This window comes from Pelodiscus sinensis, chromosome 12 (assembly GCF_052426305.1).
Source record: "Pelodiscus sinensis isolate ZL-2025 chromosome 12, ASM5242630v1, whole genome shotgun sequence".
Classification (NCBI taxonomy): Eukaryota; Metazoa; Chordata; order Testudines; family Trionychidae; genus Pelodiscus; species Pelodiscus sinensis.
Window position 1 is genome coordinate 48,178,547 of NC_143063.1, and position 19,806 is coordinate 48,198,352.

General features: G+C 72.9%; 1 protein-coding gene across 4 annotated transcripts in view; it reads right to left on the reverse strand.

The window, feature by feature from the left end:
- The window catches only part of PIEZO1 (piezo type mechanosensitive ion channel component 1 (Er blood group)), a 94,992-nt gene that overhangs the window by 25,257 nt on the left and 49,929 nt on the right, over nucleotides 1-19,806 (reverse strand). For 3 of the 4 annotated variants that reach the window (XM_075939877.2, XM_075939875.2, XM_075939874.2), the window contains exons 5-22: nucleotides 19,384-19,528; nucleotides 13,731-13,890; nucleotides 13,372-13,585; nucleotides 12,907-13,078; nucleotides 12,363-12,470; nucleotides 11,899-11,983; nucleotides 10,792-10,892; nucleotides 9,387-9,647; nucleotides 9,204-9,315; nucleotides 8,465-8,643; nucleotides 3,896-4,044; nucleotides 3,316-3,495; nucleotides 2,733-2,809; nucleotides 2,114-2,274; nucleotides 1,565-1,741; nucleotides 1,193-1,318; nucleotides 716-916; nucleotides 413-617 (exon numbers count right to left, since the gene is read on the reverse strand). In XM_075939877.2, the coding sequence (XP_075795992.2) occupies nucleotides 413-617; nucleotides 716-916; nucleotides 1,193-1,318; nucleotides 1,565-1,741; nucleotides 2,114-2,274; nucleotides 2,733-2,809; nucleotides 3,316-3,495; nucleotides 3,896-4,044; nucleotides 8,465-8,643; nucleotides 9,204-9,315; nucleotides 9,387-9,647; nucleotides 10,792-10,892; nucleotides 11,899-11,983; nucleotides 12,363-12,470; nucleotides 12,907-13,078; nucleotides 13,372-13,585; nucleotides 13,731-13,890; nucleotides 19,384-19,528 (2,813 nt within the window). The remainder of the gene's footprint in view (nucleotides 1-412; nucleotides 618-715; nucleotides 917-1,192; nucleotides 1,319-1,564; nucleotides 1,742-2,113; nucleotides 2,275-2,732; nucleotides 2,810-3,315; nucleotides 3,496-3,895; nucleotides 4,045-8,464; nucleotides 8,644-9,203; nucleotides 9,316-9,386; nucleotides 9,648-10,791; nucleotides 10,893-11,898; nucleotides 11,984-12,362; nucleotides 12,471-12,906; nucleotides 13,079-13,371; nucleotides 13,586-13,730; nucleotides 13,891-19,383; nucleotides 19,529-19,806) is intronic. The other variant, XM_075939878.2, reaches the window with a different exon arrangement.

Here is a 19,806-nt window from a genome sequence, read left to right on the forward strand (position 1 = left end):
AGGGGGCCCCTGGCCGTGCAGAGACTGGGGGAGGGGCAGGAGGGGGCCCCTGGCCGTGCAGAGACTGGGGGAGGGGCAGGAGGGGGCCCCTGGCCGTGCAGAGACTGGGGGAGGGGCAGGAAGGGGGCCCCCGGCCGTGCAGAGACTGGGGGAGGGGCAGGAAGGGGCCCCTGGCCGTGCAGAGACTGGGGGAGGGGCAGGAGGGGGCCCCTGGCCGTGCAGAGACTGGGGGAGGGGCAGGAAGGGGGCCCCCGGCCGTGCAGAGACTGGGGGAGGGGCAGGAAGGGGCCCCTGGCCGTGCAGACTGGGGGAGGGGCAGGAAGGGGCCCCTGGCCGTGCAGAGACTGGGGGAGGGGCAGGAAGGGGCCCCTGGCCGTGCAGAGTTTTAGGGCCGCGGCCCCGGGAGCCTCACCTCTGCAGAGGGCGGGGGGGATGCCCAGGCACAGCAGGTACTGGGCGAGCAGGAAGAGGGCCAGGAAGAGGCAGTACTGGGGCCAGAGGCGGGCGATGGCGGCGCGCCGGCGCTGGGTCAGGATGGCGACCAGCCAGCAGCTGTGCAGGATCACCATGAAGTTCATGCGCTGCCCGATCACGGTCACCGTCATGAGGAAGCAGATCTGGGCGCAGAGGAGAGGAGGGGGCAGGGCTCAGGGAGCGCCGGGCCGGGGCCTGGCTGGCACTGCCCTCCCCGCCCCCCGGCGCCCGCCCCTCTCACCTCCAGGCCGAACTTGTAGTAGAAGTAGTTGAGGAAGTACTGGGCGCAGCTGGCCAGGCCCTGGTCCAGGTGCTGGCGCGACACCTCGGGGAAGAGCGTCTGCGTGGGGGGCGGCGCCAGCTGGTGCTGCCGGCGGTAGTATTCCTGGCGCCGGTGCACCATGGCCTCGAAGACCAGCAGCAGCAGCACCAGCAGGTGGTTCTGCGGGAGGGCGCCGGGGTGAGTCCCAGCCGGGAGCGAGGAGAGAGGGGGGTGCGGCGGGATGCTCTGCCGCTTGGGGGGCCCCGCCAAGGCGAGGGGCTGGGTGCCCAGGTGGGTCCCCAACGCTGAGGGGCAGCCGGTGGCCGTAGTCATGGGGCTGTGCGGGCAGCGGGGGAGGGCGAGTGGGTTGGGGGGGGCTGGCGCCTCCAAGCCCCAATCCGACGCAGCGAGCAGCCCGGCCAGCAGAGAAGGGGGGCTCTGGCCCCCAGCACCCACCTGGATGTAGCCCAGGTTGGGGAAGCCCTTGCGGATGCCAAACCAGTTGGCGGGGTCCACGGGGCCCCGGTAGAGCGTGGAGTTCGTCAGCTCCTCCCCCCGCAGGCTGGTCTCGTTCAGCGGAGGCTGCGGGGCAAAGACACACGGGCGTCAGCTGCCGGGCGAGGGACCCGGCCCCCCGGGGGTCCCCGCGACTCTCCACGGGGCAGATCAGCCCCCCCCAGCTCCCAAACCTCCCACTGCATCACCGGGCAGCGCCACCTGGGGCTGCCCTGCAGGGACGGGCCCAGCGGTGCTGCTGCCCGGGGTGGGGCGGAGGGAGCCCTTCCCGCCTCCCAGGGCCGGGGGTCCCTCAGCCCCCCCGCCGCTGACCTGGGTGCAGTTGCTGGCGTACTGGCTGGGGTCCACGGCCTGCAGCTGGTAGAGCATCTTGCAGATGATGATGATGCAGACCCAGACGGTGGAGAGGCAGGAGGCCATGCGGCGGAAGCGGCTGTAGGGCAGCGCAAAGGCCCACAGCCCCACCAGCAGGAAGTTCATGGCCGACACCTGCAGAGAACGCAGGGAAGCGAAGGCAGAGCTGGTGGGCCCGGCTGAGCCCCACGCCCGGTGCCAGCCCTGGGCACAACCCCCCACCGGGTCGTGGGGTGGCCCCCATCCCTCCTGCCGCCCCCCAACCCCGTTACTGTCTGGCGCCGCCCCCAACCCCGTTACTGCCTGGCCCCGCCCCCCAACCCCGTTACTGCCTGGCGCCCCCAACCTTTCCCTCCTGCCGCTCCCCATCCCCGTTACTGCCTGGCCAGGCCCCCAACCCCGTTACTGCCTGGCGCCCCCCCATCCCTGTTACTGCCTGGCACCCCCAACCTTTCCCTCCTGCTGCCCCCCAAGCCTGTTACCGGCTGGCGCCCCCAACCCTGTTACCTCCTGCAGCGCCACCCACACGGTGTACAGCGCCACCAGCTTGAGGACGTGCAGCTCCAGGAGGCGCCGCACGAAGACCTGCCCGCGGGTGAGGGTGTCGGAGAAGGTCCAGCCCAGCACCACCAGGCGCTCCAGCACCAGGCCCCACTTGCTGGGCACCACTGCAAAGCAGGGACGCTCGTCAGAGCCGGGCCCCCGGATCGCTGGCACCAGGGCCCCCCCGGCGCCTTCCTCCCCGCCCCCCGGCACCTTCCTCCCCCCGCCGTCAGGGCCCCTCCTCCCACCGGCGCCTTCCTCCCCCCGCCAGGGCCCCCCTGCCGGCGCCTTCCTCCCCCCACCAGTGTCCCCCCCGCTGGTGCCTTCCTTCCCCCCACCCCCGGCACCTTCCTTCCCCTCCCTGAGCGCCCTGCCCTCCCCTCCCCCACTACCGCCCCTGCCCTCCCCTCCCCCACTACCGCCCCTGCCCTCCCCTCCCCGCGGCCAGGCGCTTTCCTTTCTCTCCCTGGGCACCCTGCCCGCCCCCAGCAGCATCCCCACGCCTCTGTGCTCTTCCAACCCCCTTCGCCCCTGCCCCCTCCCCCACAGACCCAGCTGCCCCAGCCCCCCGTGAGGTGTTTACCTTCGGAGGCCGAGTCCGATTCCCCGGGATCCCCCTCGGCTCGGAGCAGCAGGCAGCTCCCCTCTGCCTCCTCACACCTGCACAGGGAAAGGGCGGGGGGCTCAGGGGAGGAGCTGAGGGGGGCTCCCGGGCCTGAGAAGTGGGGACAGTGCCCCTCTCTGGGCCCAGGAGCCCTGGGGGAGCAGAGATCAGGTCCTAGAAGGTGGTGTCCCAAGCAGCACAGCGCCAGCGCGGGGCCGTGGTGTCAGTGCGCAGGGGGGAGGCTGCCCTGCCAAGCCACCCATGGGTGGGGCAGAGGGGGCGGCATGGCCTTGCCCATGGGCGGGGTGGGGGGAGGTGTGCGGCGCTGCCCGTGGGCGGGGCGGGGGGAGGTGCGCGGCCCTGCCCGTGGGCGGGGTGGGGGGAGGTGCGTGGCCTGCAGTTTGCTCCCCTCTGCCCTAGAGCCTGCCCCGCCCCACGGATCCCGCCTGGCGAGCGTGCCCCAGGCCCCTGTGCCAAGCCAAGCCTGGCTCATCCCGCTGCCCCGGGGCTCCGGGCAGATGCGGGGTCGGCTCCGGGCCTGCAGGGGCGGGCGGGAGCCCACCTGGGCGCGGGCGGGCGGCGGGGCTCCGGGGCGGCGGCGTGCTGCAGGTCGGTGATGCGCATGAAGGGCCGGTGGAAGTAGTGCAGCTGCAGGATGCAGGCCAGCAGGAAGAAGCCCGGGATGAGGATGCTGGAGAAGAGCTCGGAGACACTGAACTGCTCCAGGCCCAAGTCGCCCAGCCTGGAGGGGAGACGGAGAGCGGCTGAGGACCAGGGTGACAGAGCCCCCCGGCTCTGGCCTCCAACTCCCCAGCCTTGCCCGGGCCCTGCCACCCGCCTCGCCACATGCCTCTTCCCAGCACACGCTCCAGACAGATGGGGAAGAGCGTGGCCCATTCTGTGCCTCAGTTTCCCCTCCACAGACTGGGCAGGGAACACGCCTGCCCTTCCTCTCGGGGGTCTCGCTGGGCCGGGGTCCAGGCCTGAGATCCAGCCCATTCCCAGGGCAGACCCTGCCCTGCCGAGGGGTGGGGGACCCCGCCGGGGGCTCCCACCAGGGCACTGGGGAGCTGGAGCCAGGCCCGGCTTGGAGCGGGGCGGCGGTCGGGGCAGGCGGGCGCCCCGCCCGGGGCCTCACTCACTGCTGGTCGGTCAGGCCGGTCAGGTTGCGCCAGTACATGGGGAAGTCCTCGAACTGGAAGGTGTAGACGGCGATCAGCACCAGCATGGTGTAGGCCACCACCAGCCACCAGAAACCCTTCAGCAGCTTCCTCCACAGGCTGTAGTACACCTGCGGGACGGGCAGCCGTGAGCGCCCCACCAGGCCCCCCTCCTGGCCCGCTCGTCCCCCCAGCCCTCCGCAGGACTGCCCGGCTTCTCTGCCCCCAGGCCCCCTCCTGGGCCCGCTCGTCCCCCCAGCCCTCCGCAGGACTGCCCGGCTTCTCTGCCCCCAGGCCCCCTCCTGGGCCCGCTCGCCCCCCCGGCCCTCCGCAGGACTGCCCGGCTTCTCTGCCCCCAGGCCCCCTCCTGGCCCGCTCGTCCCCCCGGCCCTCCGCAGGACTGCCCGGCTTCTCTGCCCCCAGGCCCCCTCCTGGGCCCGCTCGTCCCCCCGGCCCTCCGCAGGACTGCCCGGCTTCTCTGCCCCCAGGCCTCCCTCCTGGGCCCGCTCGTCCCCCCAGCCCTCCGCAGGACTGCCCGGCTTCTCTGCCCCCAGACCCCCCTCCTGGGCCCGCTCGTCCCCCCAGCCCTCCGCAGGACTGCCCGGCTTCTCTGCCCCCAGGCCCCCTCCTGGCCCGCTCGTCTCCCCCCCGGCCCTCCGCAGGACTGCCCGGCTTCTCTGCCCCCAGGCCCCCTCCTGGGCCCGCTCGTCCCCCCGGCCCTCCGCAGGACTGCCCGGCTTCTCTGCCCCCAGGCCTCCCTCCTGGGCCCGCTCGTCCCCCCAGCCCTCCGCAGGACTGCCCGGCTTCTCTGCCCCCAGGCCTCCCTCCTGGGCCCGCTCGTCCCCCCAGCCCTCCGCAGGACTGCCCGGCTTCTCTGCCCCCAGACCCCCCTCCTGGGCCCGCTCGTCCCCCCGGCCCTCCGCAGGACTGCCCGGCTTCTCTGCCCCCAGGCCTCCCTCCTGGGCCCGCTCGTCCCCCCAGCCCTCCGCAGGACTGCCCGGCTTCTCTGCCCCCAGGCCCCCTCCTGGCCCGCTCGTCTCCCCCCCGGCCCTCCGCAGGACTGCCCGGCTTCTCTGCCCCCAGGCCCCCCTCCTGGGCCCGCTCGTCCCCCCGGCCCTCCGCAGGACTGCCCGGCTTCTCTGCCCCCAGGCCCCCCTCCTGGGCCCACTCACCCCCCCCCCCCCGGCCCTCCGCAGGACTGCCCGGCTTCTCTGCCCCCAGGCCCCCTCCTGGGCCCGCTCGTCCCCCCGGCCCTCCGCAGGACTGCCCGGCTTCTCTGCCCCCAGACCCCCCTCCTGGGCCCGCTCGTCCCCCCGGCCCTCCGCAGGACTGCCCGGCTTCTCTGCCCCCAGGCCCCCCTCCTGGGCCCGCTCGTCCCCCCGGCCCTCCGCAGGACTGCCCGGCTTCTCTGCCCCCAGGCCCCCCTCCTGGGCCCGCTCGTCCCCCCGGCCCTCCGCAGGACTGCCCGGCTTCTCTGCCCCCAAACCCCCCTCCTGGGCCCACTCGTCCCCCCGGCCCTCCGCAGGACTGCCCGGCTTCTCTGCCCCCAGACCCCCCTCCTGGGCCCGCTCGTCTCCCCCCCGGCCCTCCGCAGGACTGCCCGGCTTCTCTGCCCCCAGGCCCCCCTCCTGGCCCGCTCGTCCCCCCGGCCCTCCGCAGGACTGCCCGGCTTCTCTGCCCCCAAACCCCCCTCCTGGGCCCACTCGTCCCCCCGGCCCTCCGCAGGACTGCCCGGCTTCTCTGCCCCCAGACCCCCCTCCTGGGCCCGCTCGTCTCCCCCCCGGCCCTCCGCAGGACTGCCCGGCTTCTCTGCCCCCAGGCCCCCCTCCTGGCCCGCTCGTCCCCCCGGCCCTCCGCAGGACTGCCCGGCTTCTCTGCCCCCAGGCCCCCCTCCTGGGCCCGCTCGCCCCCCCGGCCCTCCGCAGGACTGCCCGGCTTCTCTGCCCCCAGGCCCCCCTCCTGGCCCGCTCGTCCCCCCGGCCCTCCGCAGGACTGCCCGGCTTCTCTGCCCCCAGGCCCCCCTCCTGGCCCGCTCGTCCCCCCGGCCCTCCGCAGGACTGCCCGGCTTCTCTGCCCCCAGGCCCCCCTCCTGGCCCGCTCGTCCCCCCGGCCCTCCACAGGACTGCCCGGCTTCTCTGCCCCCAGACCCCCCTCCTGGGCCCGCTCGCCCCCCCGGCCCTCCGCAGGACTGCCCGGCTTCTCTGCCCCCAGGCCCCCCTCCTGGGCCCGCTCGTCCCCCCGGCCCTCCGCAGGACTGCCCGGCTTCTCTGCCCCCAGGCCCCCTCCTGGCCCGCTCGTCCCCCCGGCCCTCCGCAGGACTGCCCGGCTTCTCTGCCCCCAGGCCCCCTCCTGGGCCCGCTCGCCCCCCCGGCCCTCCGCAGGACTGCCCGGCTTCTCTGCCCCCAGGCCCCCCTCCTGGGCCCGCTCGCCCCCCGGCCCTCCACAGGACTGCCCGGCTTCTCTGCCCCCAGGCCCCCCTCCTGGCCCGCTCGTCCCCCCGGCCCTCCGCAGGACTGCCCGGCTTCTCTGCCCCCAGGCCCCCCTCCTGGCCCGCTCGTCCCCCCAGCCCTCCGCAGGACTGCCCGGCTTCTCTGCCCCCAGGCCCCCTCCTGGCCCGCTCGTCCCCCCGGCCCTCCACAGGACTGCCCGGCTTCTCTGCCCCCAGGCCCCCCTCCTGGCCCGCTCGTCCCCCCGGCCCTCCACAGGACTGCCCGGCTTCTCTGCCCCCAGGCCCCCTCCTGGGCCCGCTCGTCCCCCCGGCCCTCCGCAGGACTGCCCGGCTTCTCTGCCCCCAGGCCTCCCTCCTGGGCCCGCTCGTCCCCCCAGCCCTCCGCAGGACTGCCCGGCTTCTCTGCCCCCAGGCCCCCCTCCTGGGCCCGCTCGTCCCCCCGGCCCTCCGCAGGACTGCCCGGCTTCTCTGCCCCCAGGCCCCCCTCCTGGGCCCGCTCGTCTCCCCCCCGGCCCTCCGCAGGACTGCCCGGCTTCTCTGCCCCCAGGCCCCCCTCCTGGGCCCGCTCGTCCCCCCAGCCCTCCGCAGGACTGCCCGGCTTCTCTGCCCCCAGACCCCCCTCCTGGGCCCGCTCGTCCCCCCGGCCCTCCGCAGGACTGCCCGGCTTCTCTGCCCCCAGGCCCCCCTCCTGGCCCGCTCGTCCCCCCAGCCCTCCGCAGGACTGCCCGGCTTCTCTGCCCCCAGGCCCCCCTCCTGGGCCCGCTCGCCCCCCCGGCCCTCCGCAGGACTGCCCGGCTTCTCTGCCCCCAGGCCCCCCTCCTGGCCCGCTCGTCCCCCCAGCCCTCCGCAGGACTGCCCGGCTTCTCTGCCCCCAGGCCCCCTCCTGGGCCCGCTCATCCCCCCGGCCCTCCGCAGGACTGCCCGGCTTCTCTGCCACCAGGCCCCCTCCTGGCCCGCTCGTCCCCCCGGCCCTCCGCAGGACTGCCCGGCTTCTCTGCCCCCAGGCCCCCCTCCTGGGCCCGCTCGTCCCCCCGGCCCTCCGCAGGACTGCCCGGCTTCTCTGCCCCCAGGCCTCCCTCCTGGCCCGCTCGTCCCCCCGGCCCTCCGCAGGACTGCCCGGCTTCTCTGCCCCCAGGCCCCCTCCTGGGCCCGCTCGTCCCCCCGGCCCTCCGCAGGACTGCCCGGCTTCTCTGCCCCCAGGCCCCCCTCCTGGGCCCGCTCGTCCCCCCGGCCCTCCGCAGGACTGCCCGGCTTCTCTGCCCCCAGGCCCCCCTCCTGGGCCCGCTCGTCCCCCCGGCCCTCCGCAGGACTGCCCGGCTTCTCTGCCCCCAGGCCCCCCTCCTGGGCCCGCTCGTCCCCCCGGCCCTCCGCAGGACTGCCCGGCTTCTCTGCCCCCAGGCCCCCCTCCTGGGCCCGCTCGTCCCCCCGGCCCTCCGCAGGACTGCCCGGCTTCTCTGCCCCCAGACCCCCCCTCCTGGGCCCACTCACCCCCCCCCCCCGGCCCTCCGCAGGACTGCCCGGCTTCTCTGCCCCCAGACCCCCCCTCCTGGGCCCACTCACCCCCCCCCCCGGCCCTCCACAGGACTGCCCGGCTTCTCTGCCACCAGGCCCCCCTCTCCTGGACCCGCTGGCCCCTGCCCCCGGCCCTCCACAGGGCTGCCCGGCTTCTCTGCCCGCAGCCCCCCCTCTCTTGGGCCTATGTCCCGCCTGCACCATCGCCCCGCCCAGGGCATCCCCACCATGCCCCTCGGAGCCTGGCCTGGATCCCCAGCGGCTGCACCTGTTATTCCCGTTCCCGTGTTCTCCCCCGCCTGACGGCTGCACCACTCCAGGGGGTTCTTTAACCCCCCACAGAGCGGGCTGGCTGGGAAGCCTCCCCCCCCATCCCGCCCAGCAGCCCGGCCCGACCCCCCCATCCTGCCCAGTGACCTGGCCCCCCATCCCGCCCAGCGGCCCGGCCCCCCATCCCGCCCAGCGGCCCGGCCCCCCATCCCGCCCAGCGGCCCGGCCCGACCCCCCCATCCCACCCAGTGACCTGGCCCCTCATCCCGCCCAGCGGCCCCCCCGTGCAGGGAGCATGCCAGGCGGGGCGCAGGCCTGACCTGGAAGAGAGCGAGGCAGAGCAGGAAGAGGAGCATGTAGACGATCTTGTAGACCACGAGGCGCCCGGCGAAGCTGACCACGATGAACATCCCGGCGCACACGTAGATCCAGTACTTGGCGTAGAGATCCGTCACCAGCGCCCCCAGGAGCTTCAGCACGCCGCGCTGCCGGCCAGCCTCTGTGGGGCACAGCCGTGAGGCCAGGCACGGGCCAGGCCTGCCCGGGGAAGTGGCTCCGGGGCCACGGGGGGGCCCCGTGTGGGGGCGGCGGGTTCGCAGGGATCACCCGCACGTGGCACCCGGCACGGTTCCTGGGATCAGAGGGCATGGGGGCCCAAAACGCCCTGCCAGTGCCCCCACCCCCTGCCCTCGCTGGGGCACCCCCGGAATGGGGCCACGCCCCACACCTGCCAAGGCCCTGCCCCACCACTGGCTAGTTCCGCCCCACTTGCTCGGGCCACCCCTTCAGCCAGGGGACGCCAGGCAACCCTGGGTTACAGCCCAGGCGGTGGTGCAGGGGGCAGCAGCAATGCCATGGGCCTGGGTGCACCCCCATTCTCAGCCCCCCAGGGCTCTGTCCCCTGGCCCTTCACCCCACCCCCAGCAAGACCCCCCCTGTGCTCCGCGGGCAGCGGCTCCCGACCCAGCCAGGGCCCAGCCGAGGGGGCAGCCGCGGCTCCCGGCCAGCATGGCCCCCCCGGGCGTGGCAGGGCGCGTGGGGTCAGCCCGGGACTCTCACCTCCCTCGGAGACGGTCACCTCCAGCAGCGGGGCAGGCGGGCGCCGGCCCGTCAGCAGCTTCTCCTGCACGGACTGCCGCAGCAGCAGCCAGAAGGTCAGCGTGTAGAGGAGCTGCGGGGAGGGGCAGGTCAGCGCGGGCCCACGGGCGGGGGCAGGGTAGGGGGGGGGCAGGGGAAGCTCACCTTGGCGCCCAGGTCCAGGCAGGGGTATTTGGTCCGGACCAGCCCCAGCTGCTCCAGGCGCATGAAGCCGAGGCGGGTGGGCAGCTCGGGCTGCAGGTCCATGCCCCAGACGTACTGCAGGCTGCAGAGGGCGAGGCCGTAGAGCAGCAGGAAGGGGGAGCAGAGCATGGCGAAGTGCTGCCGGCTCCGCACGATCCACACCAGGCAGGCCCAGAGCAGCAGCACGAAGGTCAGCCAGCTGTGGTAGGTGATGCTCCACACCTGGCGGGCACAGGAGCTCCGCCTCAGGCACCCGCCGGACAGCCCGGAACCCGCCGTGCCCAGCTCGCCCGGCCTCCTGCTAGCCCACTCGCCAGCCCACCCAGCCGCCCTCCCGCCAGCCCGGCCAGCTTCCCACCAGACCTCCCGGCTTCCCTCCAGCCAGCCGCCCTCCCGCCAGCCCTCCCGGCTTCCCTCCAGCCTCCCGCCAGCCCTCCCGGCTTCCCTCCAGCCTCCCGCCAGCCCTCCCGGCTTCCCTCCAGCCAGCCGCCCTCCCGCCAGCCCTCCCATCAGCCCTCCCGGCTTCCCTCCAGCCTCCCACCAGCCCTCCCGGCTTCCCTCCAGCCTCCCGCCAGCCAGCCCACCCACCCTTCCACCAGCCTGCCCGGCTTCCCTCCAGCCAGCCGCCCTCCCGCCAGCCCTCCCGGCTTCCCTCCAGCCTCCCGCCAGCCCTCCCGGCTTCCCTCCAGCCAGCCACCATCCCGCCAGCCCGGACACCCTCCCACCAGCCCTCCCGGCTTCCCACCAGCCAGCCGCCCTCCCGCCAGCCCTCCCGGCTTCCCTCCACCCTCCCGCCAGCCCTCCCGGCTTCCCTCCAGCCAGCCGCCCTCCCGCCAGCCCTCCCGGCTTCCCTCCAGCCTCCCACCAGCCCTCCCGGCTTCCCTCCAGCCAGCCACCCTCCCGGCTTCCCTCCAGCCTCCCGCCAGCCAGCCCACCCACCCTCCCACCAGCCTGCCCGGCTTCCCGCCAGCCTGCCCGGCTTCCCTCCAGCCAGCCACCCTCCCGCCAGCCCTTCCGACTTCCCGCCCAACCACCCGGCCACCCTCCCACCAGCCCTCCCAGCTTCCCGCCCACCAGCTCGCCTGTGTGCCCAGTCGCCTGCCAGCGCAACTGAACAGACTCCTGCCAGCCCGCCCGCCCGCACACCCAGCGGGCTGCCGGCGCGAGGGGCTGACTCGCTATCCCGGGAGAGGCCAGGCCGACGAGAGCCCGGCTGCCCATGCCCAGGGAGCTCCCCCCGCAGCCGTTACACGCAGCAGTGCAGAAGCAGAGGCCAAAGGGATGGGTGGCAGTGACCTGACCTGTGCCCCCACCCATGGCCCACGCCAGCCCAGCCCCCACAGGGGCTCACCCCCGGCCCGCTCACCATCATGGCAATGAGGGCGCAGACGTAGCTCTGGCTCATGATCATGTGCCCCAGGGCGTGCAGGGGCTGCCTCTCCCGGCACCGGCGCCGCCTCCGAGTCACTGCAGAGATCGTGGGATGGTAAGGGCAGCCTGGAGCCCAGGGGCAGCGCTAGCCAACGCGGGACACCCAGCCCCCAGCCCTGCCCAGGCCAGAGCCCATCCCCTGGGCACAGGGGTCAGCCCACCCCACAGGCACCCGACGCTGCCCGAAATCCCCACCAGCTCCTTCAACCCGGCCCGCGCACACACCGAGCGAGGCTGCACACCGGGCAAGGGCCTGGGGGCCAGATAGTGACGGGCCCGGGGCCAGTTCAGGGTGGGGCCGTGAGGATCCGACAGCGACGGGCACCAGTGAACTCCAGCCGGTGAACCCCTGTGTGATCCCTAGCGCAGCCCCTGGAAGGGACACGGCCTGCAATGCCAGGCTCTGACCACTAGGGATCACCGCCGCGTCCCCCCCACAGGGCACCACAGGCAAAGGGGTTTTCCGGGGCAGGGTGGCACAGGGAAAGGGGTTTTCCAGGGCAGGGCTATGGGGCAGGGTGGCACAGGCAAAGGGGTTTTCCAGGACAGGGTGGCACAGGGAAAGGGGTTTCCTGGGGCGGGGGCTATGGGGCAGGGTGGCACAGGGAAAGGGGTTTCCTGGGGCAGGGTGGCACAGGGAAAGGGGTTTCCTGGGGCAGGGTGGCACAGGGAAAGGGGTTTCCTGGGGTGGGGGCTATGGGGCAGGGTGGCACAGGGAAAGGGGTTTCCTGGGGCAGGGTGGCACAGGGAAAGGGGTTTCCTGGGGCAGGGTGGCACAGGGAAAGGGGTTTCCTGGGGCAGGGTGGCACAGGGAAAGGGGTTTCCTGGGGCAGGGTGGCACAGGGAAAGGGGTTTCCCGGGGCAGGGGCTATGGGCAGGGGGTGGGAGCAGCGCAGAGGGGCGGGAGCCCGGCGCGGGGCTGTGTTGGAGCGCAGGACAGTACCACGGCGCCAGGGGCTGGCACAGCGGGGCGGTGCCCACGGAGGGACGGTCGCTGTGCAGAGCTGCCCGAGTCTCTCCTGGGTGGGTTAAGGCCACTTACCCGGCTGCGAGGGGCCCCCGATCACGTGCACGGTGCAGTTTTCGGTGTCGGCCGCCGGGGCCTCGGCATCGGGGGACCGTATCAGCTGGGGGGGGGGGGGGAGAGACGGGAGGGGGGTGAGTCCTGGGGCAGGGCTGCCTCATGTGAAGCGTCCCCCTGCCCCTCCTCCCACTTCCCCTGCCAATCGCTGTCCAGGGTCTGCACCCGCAGGGGACCGGCCGTGCTCCCCTCCCATGGGCCTGAGGTGTGACCCTCCGTGCTGGCCCCCCGCTTTCTCCCTGCACCCCCCAGCCAAAGGCACACGCGCATGCCCCCTCCCCCTCCAGGCAGCTGGCTGGTGCCTCCCCCCTCCCCACACCCTGCCGAGGCGCCAGGGAACTCCAGGGGGAAGGCCAGGGAGGGGGGGGCTCCCTGGGGCCCCCAGGCCCTGCTCCAGACCCCCGGGGCCAAACTGCCCCTCTGACCTTGGTGTCCTCGGGCAGGCCGTCTGCCGCCCTGGGCCAGCTCTCCAGCTCCACCAGCTCCTCGCCCTGGGGCTCCGCCACGGCCTCTGCCGACTCGGCCCTGGCTTTCTGTGGGGGGAAGAGCCACCTCAGCACCTGGCTCCCACACGCAGGCTGGGCCCAAACAGCAGGGCACAGGGCGGCAGGCTCTGGAGGCCTGGGGGGGGGTCTCCCCACAGCCAGCTGACTGGCGCGGGAGGACCCCTCCCTGCCCCTCACGCACAGCCCCCGCCTCCCGCTGGCCTCCCGCCCACTCCCGCTCTGGCCTGGCAGGGGCACCTCGCAGCTCGGGGTCTGCGCACACGGGCACCCCCCTGGCAGGGCTGGGGGAGGAGAGCGGGCGGTGGGGGGGGAAGCTCCGGCCCCGTCATGCTGCGCAGCCAAGCGTGACGTGCGCCACCGTCAGCCACTGGCACCCAGGGCAGCTCCAGGGCAGCTCCGGGCGGCCCCTTCCCTGGCGGGGCAGGGGAGCAGACGGGGCCCCCTCCGTGGGGCCCGGCCTCACCCGCTCAGAGGAGTCCAACTTCCTGAGCTTGAGCAGCGAGGCCAGGGTGAAATAGAGCAGCAGCAGGATGCCGGGGCTCACGTAGACCGGCCAGGGGTGGCGGGTGTCGAGCCGCAGGGCGTTGGGGTGGCTGCAGTTCGCTGGCAGGACGATGGCCTTCAGGCCGAAGACCCTGAGGGAGGGAGGAGACGGCGTGACCCCCAAGGGGCAGAGCGAGTGGGGCTGGCAGGCCAGGCTGGGGACTGAGGCTCCAGCCAGCAGCTCTTGCTCATTCGTGGGCCCGTACTGCTGCAGCGGGCGGGGGGGACTGGGGTGTGTGGGCTCCGCAGTGGGGAGAGGGGGACAGGGGCGGGCTGGCCCCACTGCAGGAGGCAGGGATGGGACAGGGAGAGGGGACGGGGGACGGGACAGGGGGCCCTTCAGAGCCCGGGGAGGTGGCCAGGCCCGGCGCCGGGTCCCGCTTACCGTGCCCAGATGCCGGCGGGGGGGAAGAGCCCCTGGGCGAAGGGCGCCTGGTAGCCGTAGATGCAGAGCAGGTGGCCGGCGGCGAAGACACCCACCATGACGCCCAGCGCGTTGAAGCCCAGGTGGCTGATGGGGAAGTGGCAGGCCCACCAGGTGCAGATGCCCACGAAGAGCAGGAAGTAGACGCTGGAGAAGGCCGATGGCAGCGTGATGCCTGGGGAGCGAGGCGACGCCGGCCCGTTACCGGGACTGCCGGGCAGGGCTGGGGACAGGGGCTGTGCCGGCTGGGCACCGCCCCCCGCCGCGCCAGCTGGGCCGAGAGCCCTGACTCAGGCCAGGCCCCTCCACCCGCCACCTACCTGCCAGCGCCAGCAGCACCATGGCCAGGCACTTCCCAGCCGCCAGCAGCAGCCAGTGCACCTTCACCCGCAGCCTCGCAGCCAGCAGCCCCGTCGGCGTCCCGGAGGCCTCCTCTTCCGCAGCCCCTTGCCTGGCCCGCCCGGCCAGCGCCTCCTCCTCCTGCAGGGGACAAGAGCCAGGCTGGGCCCTTCTGCCACTGGGGCCCACGGCAGAGCCCCTTTCTGCACACCAAGTAGGAAATGCTGCATGCTCGGGGGGGGGGGGGAGCACAGACAGACGCCCCCCCTGCACACACCCTGGCCCCGCAAACCAGGACTCAAGGGTAAAGGCCACGAAGCTCAGAAGGAGGCAGACGGAGCCGGGGGCTGAGGGCAGACAGAGGGCATGGCACACACGTAGGAAGGGCACCACTGACTAATGGTTAGTGCAGGGGGCAGGACTACCATGTTGAATCTGTGGCAGAGCCAGGGACGCGGTGTGTGACAGTGGGTAAGTCACTGCCCCTTGCTGTGCCTCAGTTTCCCCATCTTCCACCTGCCCGCGGTGCCCCCAGCCTGGCGACCCTGGGGACGCAAAGGGCTCCAGCAGAGGGGCGCAGAGGCAGGCAGAGGGCACAGGCTGAGCCGAGTCGAGCGATCGAGTCAGCAGGACACCAGCCCCGGAGCCTGCCAGGGAGCTGCCCTGCAGATCGGCCCCAATGGCTGGGCCACAATGTCCAGGCCCGTCTAGCAGCCCCCTACCCCACGCTCATTGTAAGCAAAGAGCCCGCAGGGCCCAGTGGCCAGAGCCAGGGAGTCAGGGGCTGGGCCTGGCTCTGTCCCTGTCCCTGGGTGTGCCACGCCCTGGCTCCGTGCCTCAGTTTCCCATCGGGGACCACCAGGCCTGCTTTGCACAGGCGGTTGCGGCTGCAGGATAGAGGTGGCAGGCCCACCCCCGGCACTCCCGGGGCAGGACGGAGAAGACAGCGAGCGGGGCTCCAAAGTCCCTGCTGTTTCCCCGGCAAGGCGGGCGAGGGACCCGCCGGCAGAGGAGCCGCTGGAGCCGCGAACTCCACCTGCCTCTTCCTCTGTGCCAGGAGCTTCCAGGCATCTCAGACAGCAGCCCCGCTGCGGCCACCCAGGGCCACCCGCCTGGGGAGGGCACAAGGGACAGCCCTAAGCACACCGCTGCCAGCCTGGTGTCATCTCAGCGAGCGCCTGAGAACGCCCCTCAGCTCCAGGGCAGGGGCTGCTCAGACCTATCAGGGGATCGGAGACACCCCCTACCCCGGCTCTCACCCAGTGTCCGTCGCAGCGGCTCCACGCTGCACCCTGAGCCGCACCCCACCGCAGGGGAAACTGAGTCCCAGCAGGGGGTAGAGACCCTCCCGCAGTGGCAGGGAGGCAGGGGCGGAGCTGGGACCGTGCCCCACCCACTGGGCAGCGCTGCCTCCCGGATGAGGCGCCCAGGCCGTAATGCCTAGATGCAGGCCCTGGTGGGTCTGGTTCAGACCGTTGGGCGGGGCTGACCCATGAGAGGGGTCGGCCGGCAGGGGGCGGGGGACTATGCCTCCCCACCCCGTGTTCAGCGGGGCCCCCCAGGCCATAACCGGCACCAGAGTCACACAGCCCCAGAGGATCTCGGTGGGAAGGCGGCCCCGACCCACGGGGGGCGCTGGAGACCAGCACATTGCAGCAGGCACTTGGCTGTGGCCAACTCACGGGCCGCCCGATCCTCCCGCAAGCCCTGGCTGCGGCTCCGGAACCAGGGTGTGGGAGCCAGTGGCTCCGAGCCCCGCACCTGGCCTTGTTTGTCTCATCAGCTGCTTGGAAAACAGCACACAAAGCCTGTTTGTCCTGGCGCTGCAGCCTGGGTTCCCAGCACCGAGCCAGTTTCCAGCCGCCTCCCGCGCCGCTCTCCCAGCCACGGCTCCAGCCGCAGCCTGGCACGTCCGGGGCCTGGGCTCGGGCTGCCAGGTTGAGATGCCTTCACGTGCGCAGACACTGAGCAAGGGCTGGCTGGGACCCTCCCCTGCAGCCGCCCAGCCCCTCCGCCTGCACTCAGCCCTGCGGGGCCAGCAGCAAGAGGGGCGCAGGCCCAGGGCCGGGGGCGCCTCAATCGTATCCAGGGGGGCAGCCGAGCTCCCCGCAGGGCTGGATGCTGGGATGGGGTCCGGCTGGCCGGGAAGCGCTCCCCACGCCCTGGCTTAGCCGGGCCCTTGCGGCGCTGGGCTTTGCAGCTAGAGGCCCCTTGACTTTCGGGGCGAGGCTTTCGCCAGCTATTTCCACCTCATCCAACCCAGAGCGACACGGAGCACAGCGCCGGGCACCGCCCCTCGGCAGCAGGGCCCCCCAGCGCTCTGCAAACCGGCCCAGCACCCACCGCTAAGCCGCCCCCCGGCGTTTCCGCCTCGTTCTGCCCGCCCCCTGGCTGGCCAGGCGGGGGTCTGTCTCCGGGGGTCAGGGCAGAGGGCGGGGAGAAGCCTCTCCATGGTCGCTGAGGGCAGGGGGCCCACCCCACAGCTCTCGGGGACCGCGGGCGGCGGGGGGATAGCAGCCGGAGAGCCTCCATGACCCCGTCTCGTAGCGCTTTCCAACCCCGCCCCGTGCGAAGCCTCGTGCCACGTCCTGGGACGCAGGGCTGGTGGCTCCCTCCCGGCCGTGGGGCACAAGGTCTGCTCTCGGCCAGAGTCTGTTCAGCCCTGCAGGCTACGGCCCCCCTCCAGGTCTGCGCCTCGGCCCCTCCCAAGCCAGTTGGGCAGGACCAGCTGCCTTCCACCATGAGAGGCTGGCCGAGGCCCAAGGCATGGATGAGCTAGCCTCCCCTGACTGCCACTGGGCGAAGCAATCAGCCCCTTCTCCCCCCGTCAGCAGGAGCATGAGCCCCCCCCACACATCCCCAGCGCCATGCCCGGCGGTGTCGCGTCTGCCCCTGGCCGGGAAGCTGGCAGCTGACGCTGAGCTCAGCAGCTGGCAGGCGCTGGCGTTCCCCTTCCAAGCAGAGCGGACCAGGGCCAGATCCCACGCCCCCGCCGCCCGCCCAGGGGCCTGGCCACAGCCCACGTGCCCCACGGCGCTGTCGTTGCCCCTACCAGCGCCCCGCGGCCCCCAGCAGCGGTCGCAGGGGGTGTCTGCACACGGCCGCTCCCGCGCAGGGCCCAGCTCCCAGACAAGTGTCCCCAGACCCCAAAGGGGAACGTCCTTCCCGCTCAGCTCAGCGCACTGCCCCGTGGCCCCTGCCGGCTTGGCGCTCTCTGCCCCGGCCCACCCACCCCAAGGGACCACAGCCCGGGCTGCTCAGGAAGGGACGCGCAGCTGAGGAATGTTCCAAGGGGCCGGGGCCAGGCACAGCCTGGGCACCGCTTCAGACGACGCCTGGGGCTGCCCACGCAGCTCCTGGAGCCCCGGGCACTGCTCCCTCTTGGCAGGGCGGCACTCCCAACCGTGCCCTACCCCGAGCATCCAGGGGCAAGGAGGAGCAGCAGGTGGGCCCCAGCTGGTCGTCACCCGAGGCCTTTCCCACCCCCTGGCCACTCGCTGCCTAAGTGATGGCCTCGGTCCAGGCGCTGGGCTCAGTGGAGAAGCAGGGCCCGCCCAGCCTGCTCTCTCTGATGGCATAGCCCTTCTGGGACAGGGCACGGGCACCCCCCGGCAGGAGCAGTCTGCAGGCTCTGGAGCTGCCGGTCCAGCACCTTGCACCAGCGGCACGCAGCCGAGAATCAAATTCCTTGTGCCATATACAAGTAACCTGTGGAACTCACTGCTGTAGGGTATCAGTGAGGCGAACAAAGGTTCCAGCTGTCTATGCACAACAGCATGGAGAGTGCTTGTTGCTAAGTTACAGTTACAAGCTGATCACCCAGGGTGCAGCCTTAGCTAGGTGCAGTGAGCTTTCCCCACCCTCCCCGGAAGCACCGGAGCTGGCTGCACAGGAGTGGCCCACAACGTGCCCCAGGTCACACGACAGGCGGCGGCAGAGCTAGGAACAGAACCTCGCTCTCCGGACCTCCAGCTCCAGGCTCCATTCACTGGACTGGGCTGCCTCCCTTCGGCTGGGCTGCCGTCTTCCCTTCGCACGCGGCCAGGCCCTGGCGTGCAGTGAGCAGTGTCAGCACACCTGCCCTGGCCAGCGTGGGGACACCAGGGGAAGGGGACAAGCCTGGCTCTCGGGGGAGGTCCGGTGCAGCCCCCAGAAGGATCCTGCACCTTGTCCCGGCCCCGGAGCGCAAGAGCCCTTCGTTCATAGCAGGATTGCAAGGCCGGCCGGGCAGCAGGCACCTGGTGCCATCTGGAACGTGCCAATCTCTGAGGGGCAGCTCTGCCAACGGGCACGCCTGGGGGCTCGGCGTGGGCGAAGCTGCAGACTCGGCCCTGCAGTTCGTGCGAAGGGCTCCCCCGGAGGCAGCGCTGCCAGACGCATGCGGCTCCCAGGGGGACGGCTCCTCGCGGGCTGATCCCATTAGCACGTCCGCGCCGCAAGTGGTCTCTGGAGCTTCCTTGCCCGCGCGCTCCCCAGGCGCCCAACCGGCCGGCGGGAGGAAGCCCGGCTGCCAGGCTCAAGCAGAGCGCCAGGCTGCACAGCGGGGCCCAGGTGCGCCAAGCAGACGGGACAGGCCGCTTCCCTGCTGCGGGTTCCCGGCCCCTTGAATTCCTCCTCGCCTACAGGAAGGGAGGGGTCGGCCAGGAGCTGTGTTAGCCAGGGGGATGCACGCTGCAGGAGGGGCGTTAGGGCCGGGAAGCTACAATGAACACATCGTTTTCCAGCTGGCTGCCGCCCGCCACCCCAGAGCGAGCTCCGGCGAGCATCCGCCAGGCCTGAGGCCCAGGGGAGGGGCAGGGCACAGCCGTGGCAGAAGCAAGCCCGACGTGGCACGAAGATAGCTCCCCCCATGCTAAAAAGGGAGGTGTCGCTGAGGGGGCACCGCTGCAGCCGGGCCAGCATTCCCAAGGGCCACGCAGCCCCCTCTGGAGATGGCCGGGGGGGCCCCGTTCCACAGGCAGGATTGCTCGGGGCACAGGGACAATCCCACCCAGCACTTCCCCTCCGTGGGCTCTGGAAAGTGCAGGGCAGTGGCTGGCTAGGAAAGGAAACAGGCCAGCGGGGGACCCACGCTCCCTCTCCCCACAGCCCAGAAGGGTGCTGCCGACTCCATGGCCGCAGTCTGGAAGCCCCCAGCGGCCAGGCCTTGGTTGCGTCGTGGTCTAAACACCAGTGTCATTGCTGTGGCCGTGCCCTGTGCAGGACAGCTCGCCGGCGGTGCGGGGGGGCTGTGCTGGACGAAACCTGACAGCCAGCCCGGCTAAGGCACCGGGAAGGACCCTGCCCAAGGGTGGGCCTAATAGGCACGCGGGGCGGAAAAGCCTGAAGCCTCTGCCCCCCACTTCCCCCCTGCAACCAGAGCTGCAGTGACTGATCCAGCCTGGGAGGAGAGGAGCGTGTCCCGTTGCCCCCCCCGGCTGCCCTGGGGCCAGAAGGGGAAGGAGGGGGGGGGTTGGGCAGCCGGGCGGAGCAGCTGCTTTACCGTCATCCTGCCTGGCTCCTGCGGAGCGGCTGAAACACGACGGGCACTGCCAGGGCAGAGCGCAGCCTCAGCAGCTCCCCTCCTGCCCCAGCGCCCGTCCGTCGGGGCCCAGCAAGCTCCGCCCACGGAGCAGCCTGGCGCCAGCATCTCACCTCAAGTCGGGGCTCGAGCGACTCCGGCGTCCGGCCCCGCGCCACGAGGCGCCGGCCCAGGCCCAGGCAGATGGCGGAGACCAGCAGGATCCCCACGTCGGGCGCCACCAGGCGTACAGAGTTGGGGATGTCGGTTAGGTCCAGCCTGCGAGGGAACAACCCGGGGGGTGTTACACACTCACCGACCGCCAGGCCGCCCCTCGCGTGGGCCATTTTACACGGAAGGGGAGCAGGGGGAGGGATCCAACCGGCTCAGCAAGGTCCTGGGAATGGCACGCCAGCGAACGGGGCTCGCATGCCACATGCTGCTGGGCCCCCCGGCGAGCCAATCTCTGCACCAGGCCCGGCAGCAAACCAGGACTAGGAGACGCTTTAACCGGAACAGACAGCGGCTCTGCCTTCGCCCTCCGCCAGCAACGTGCC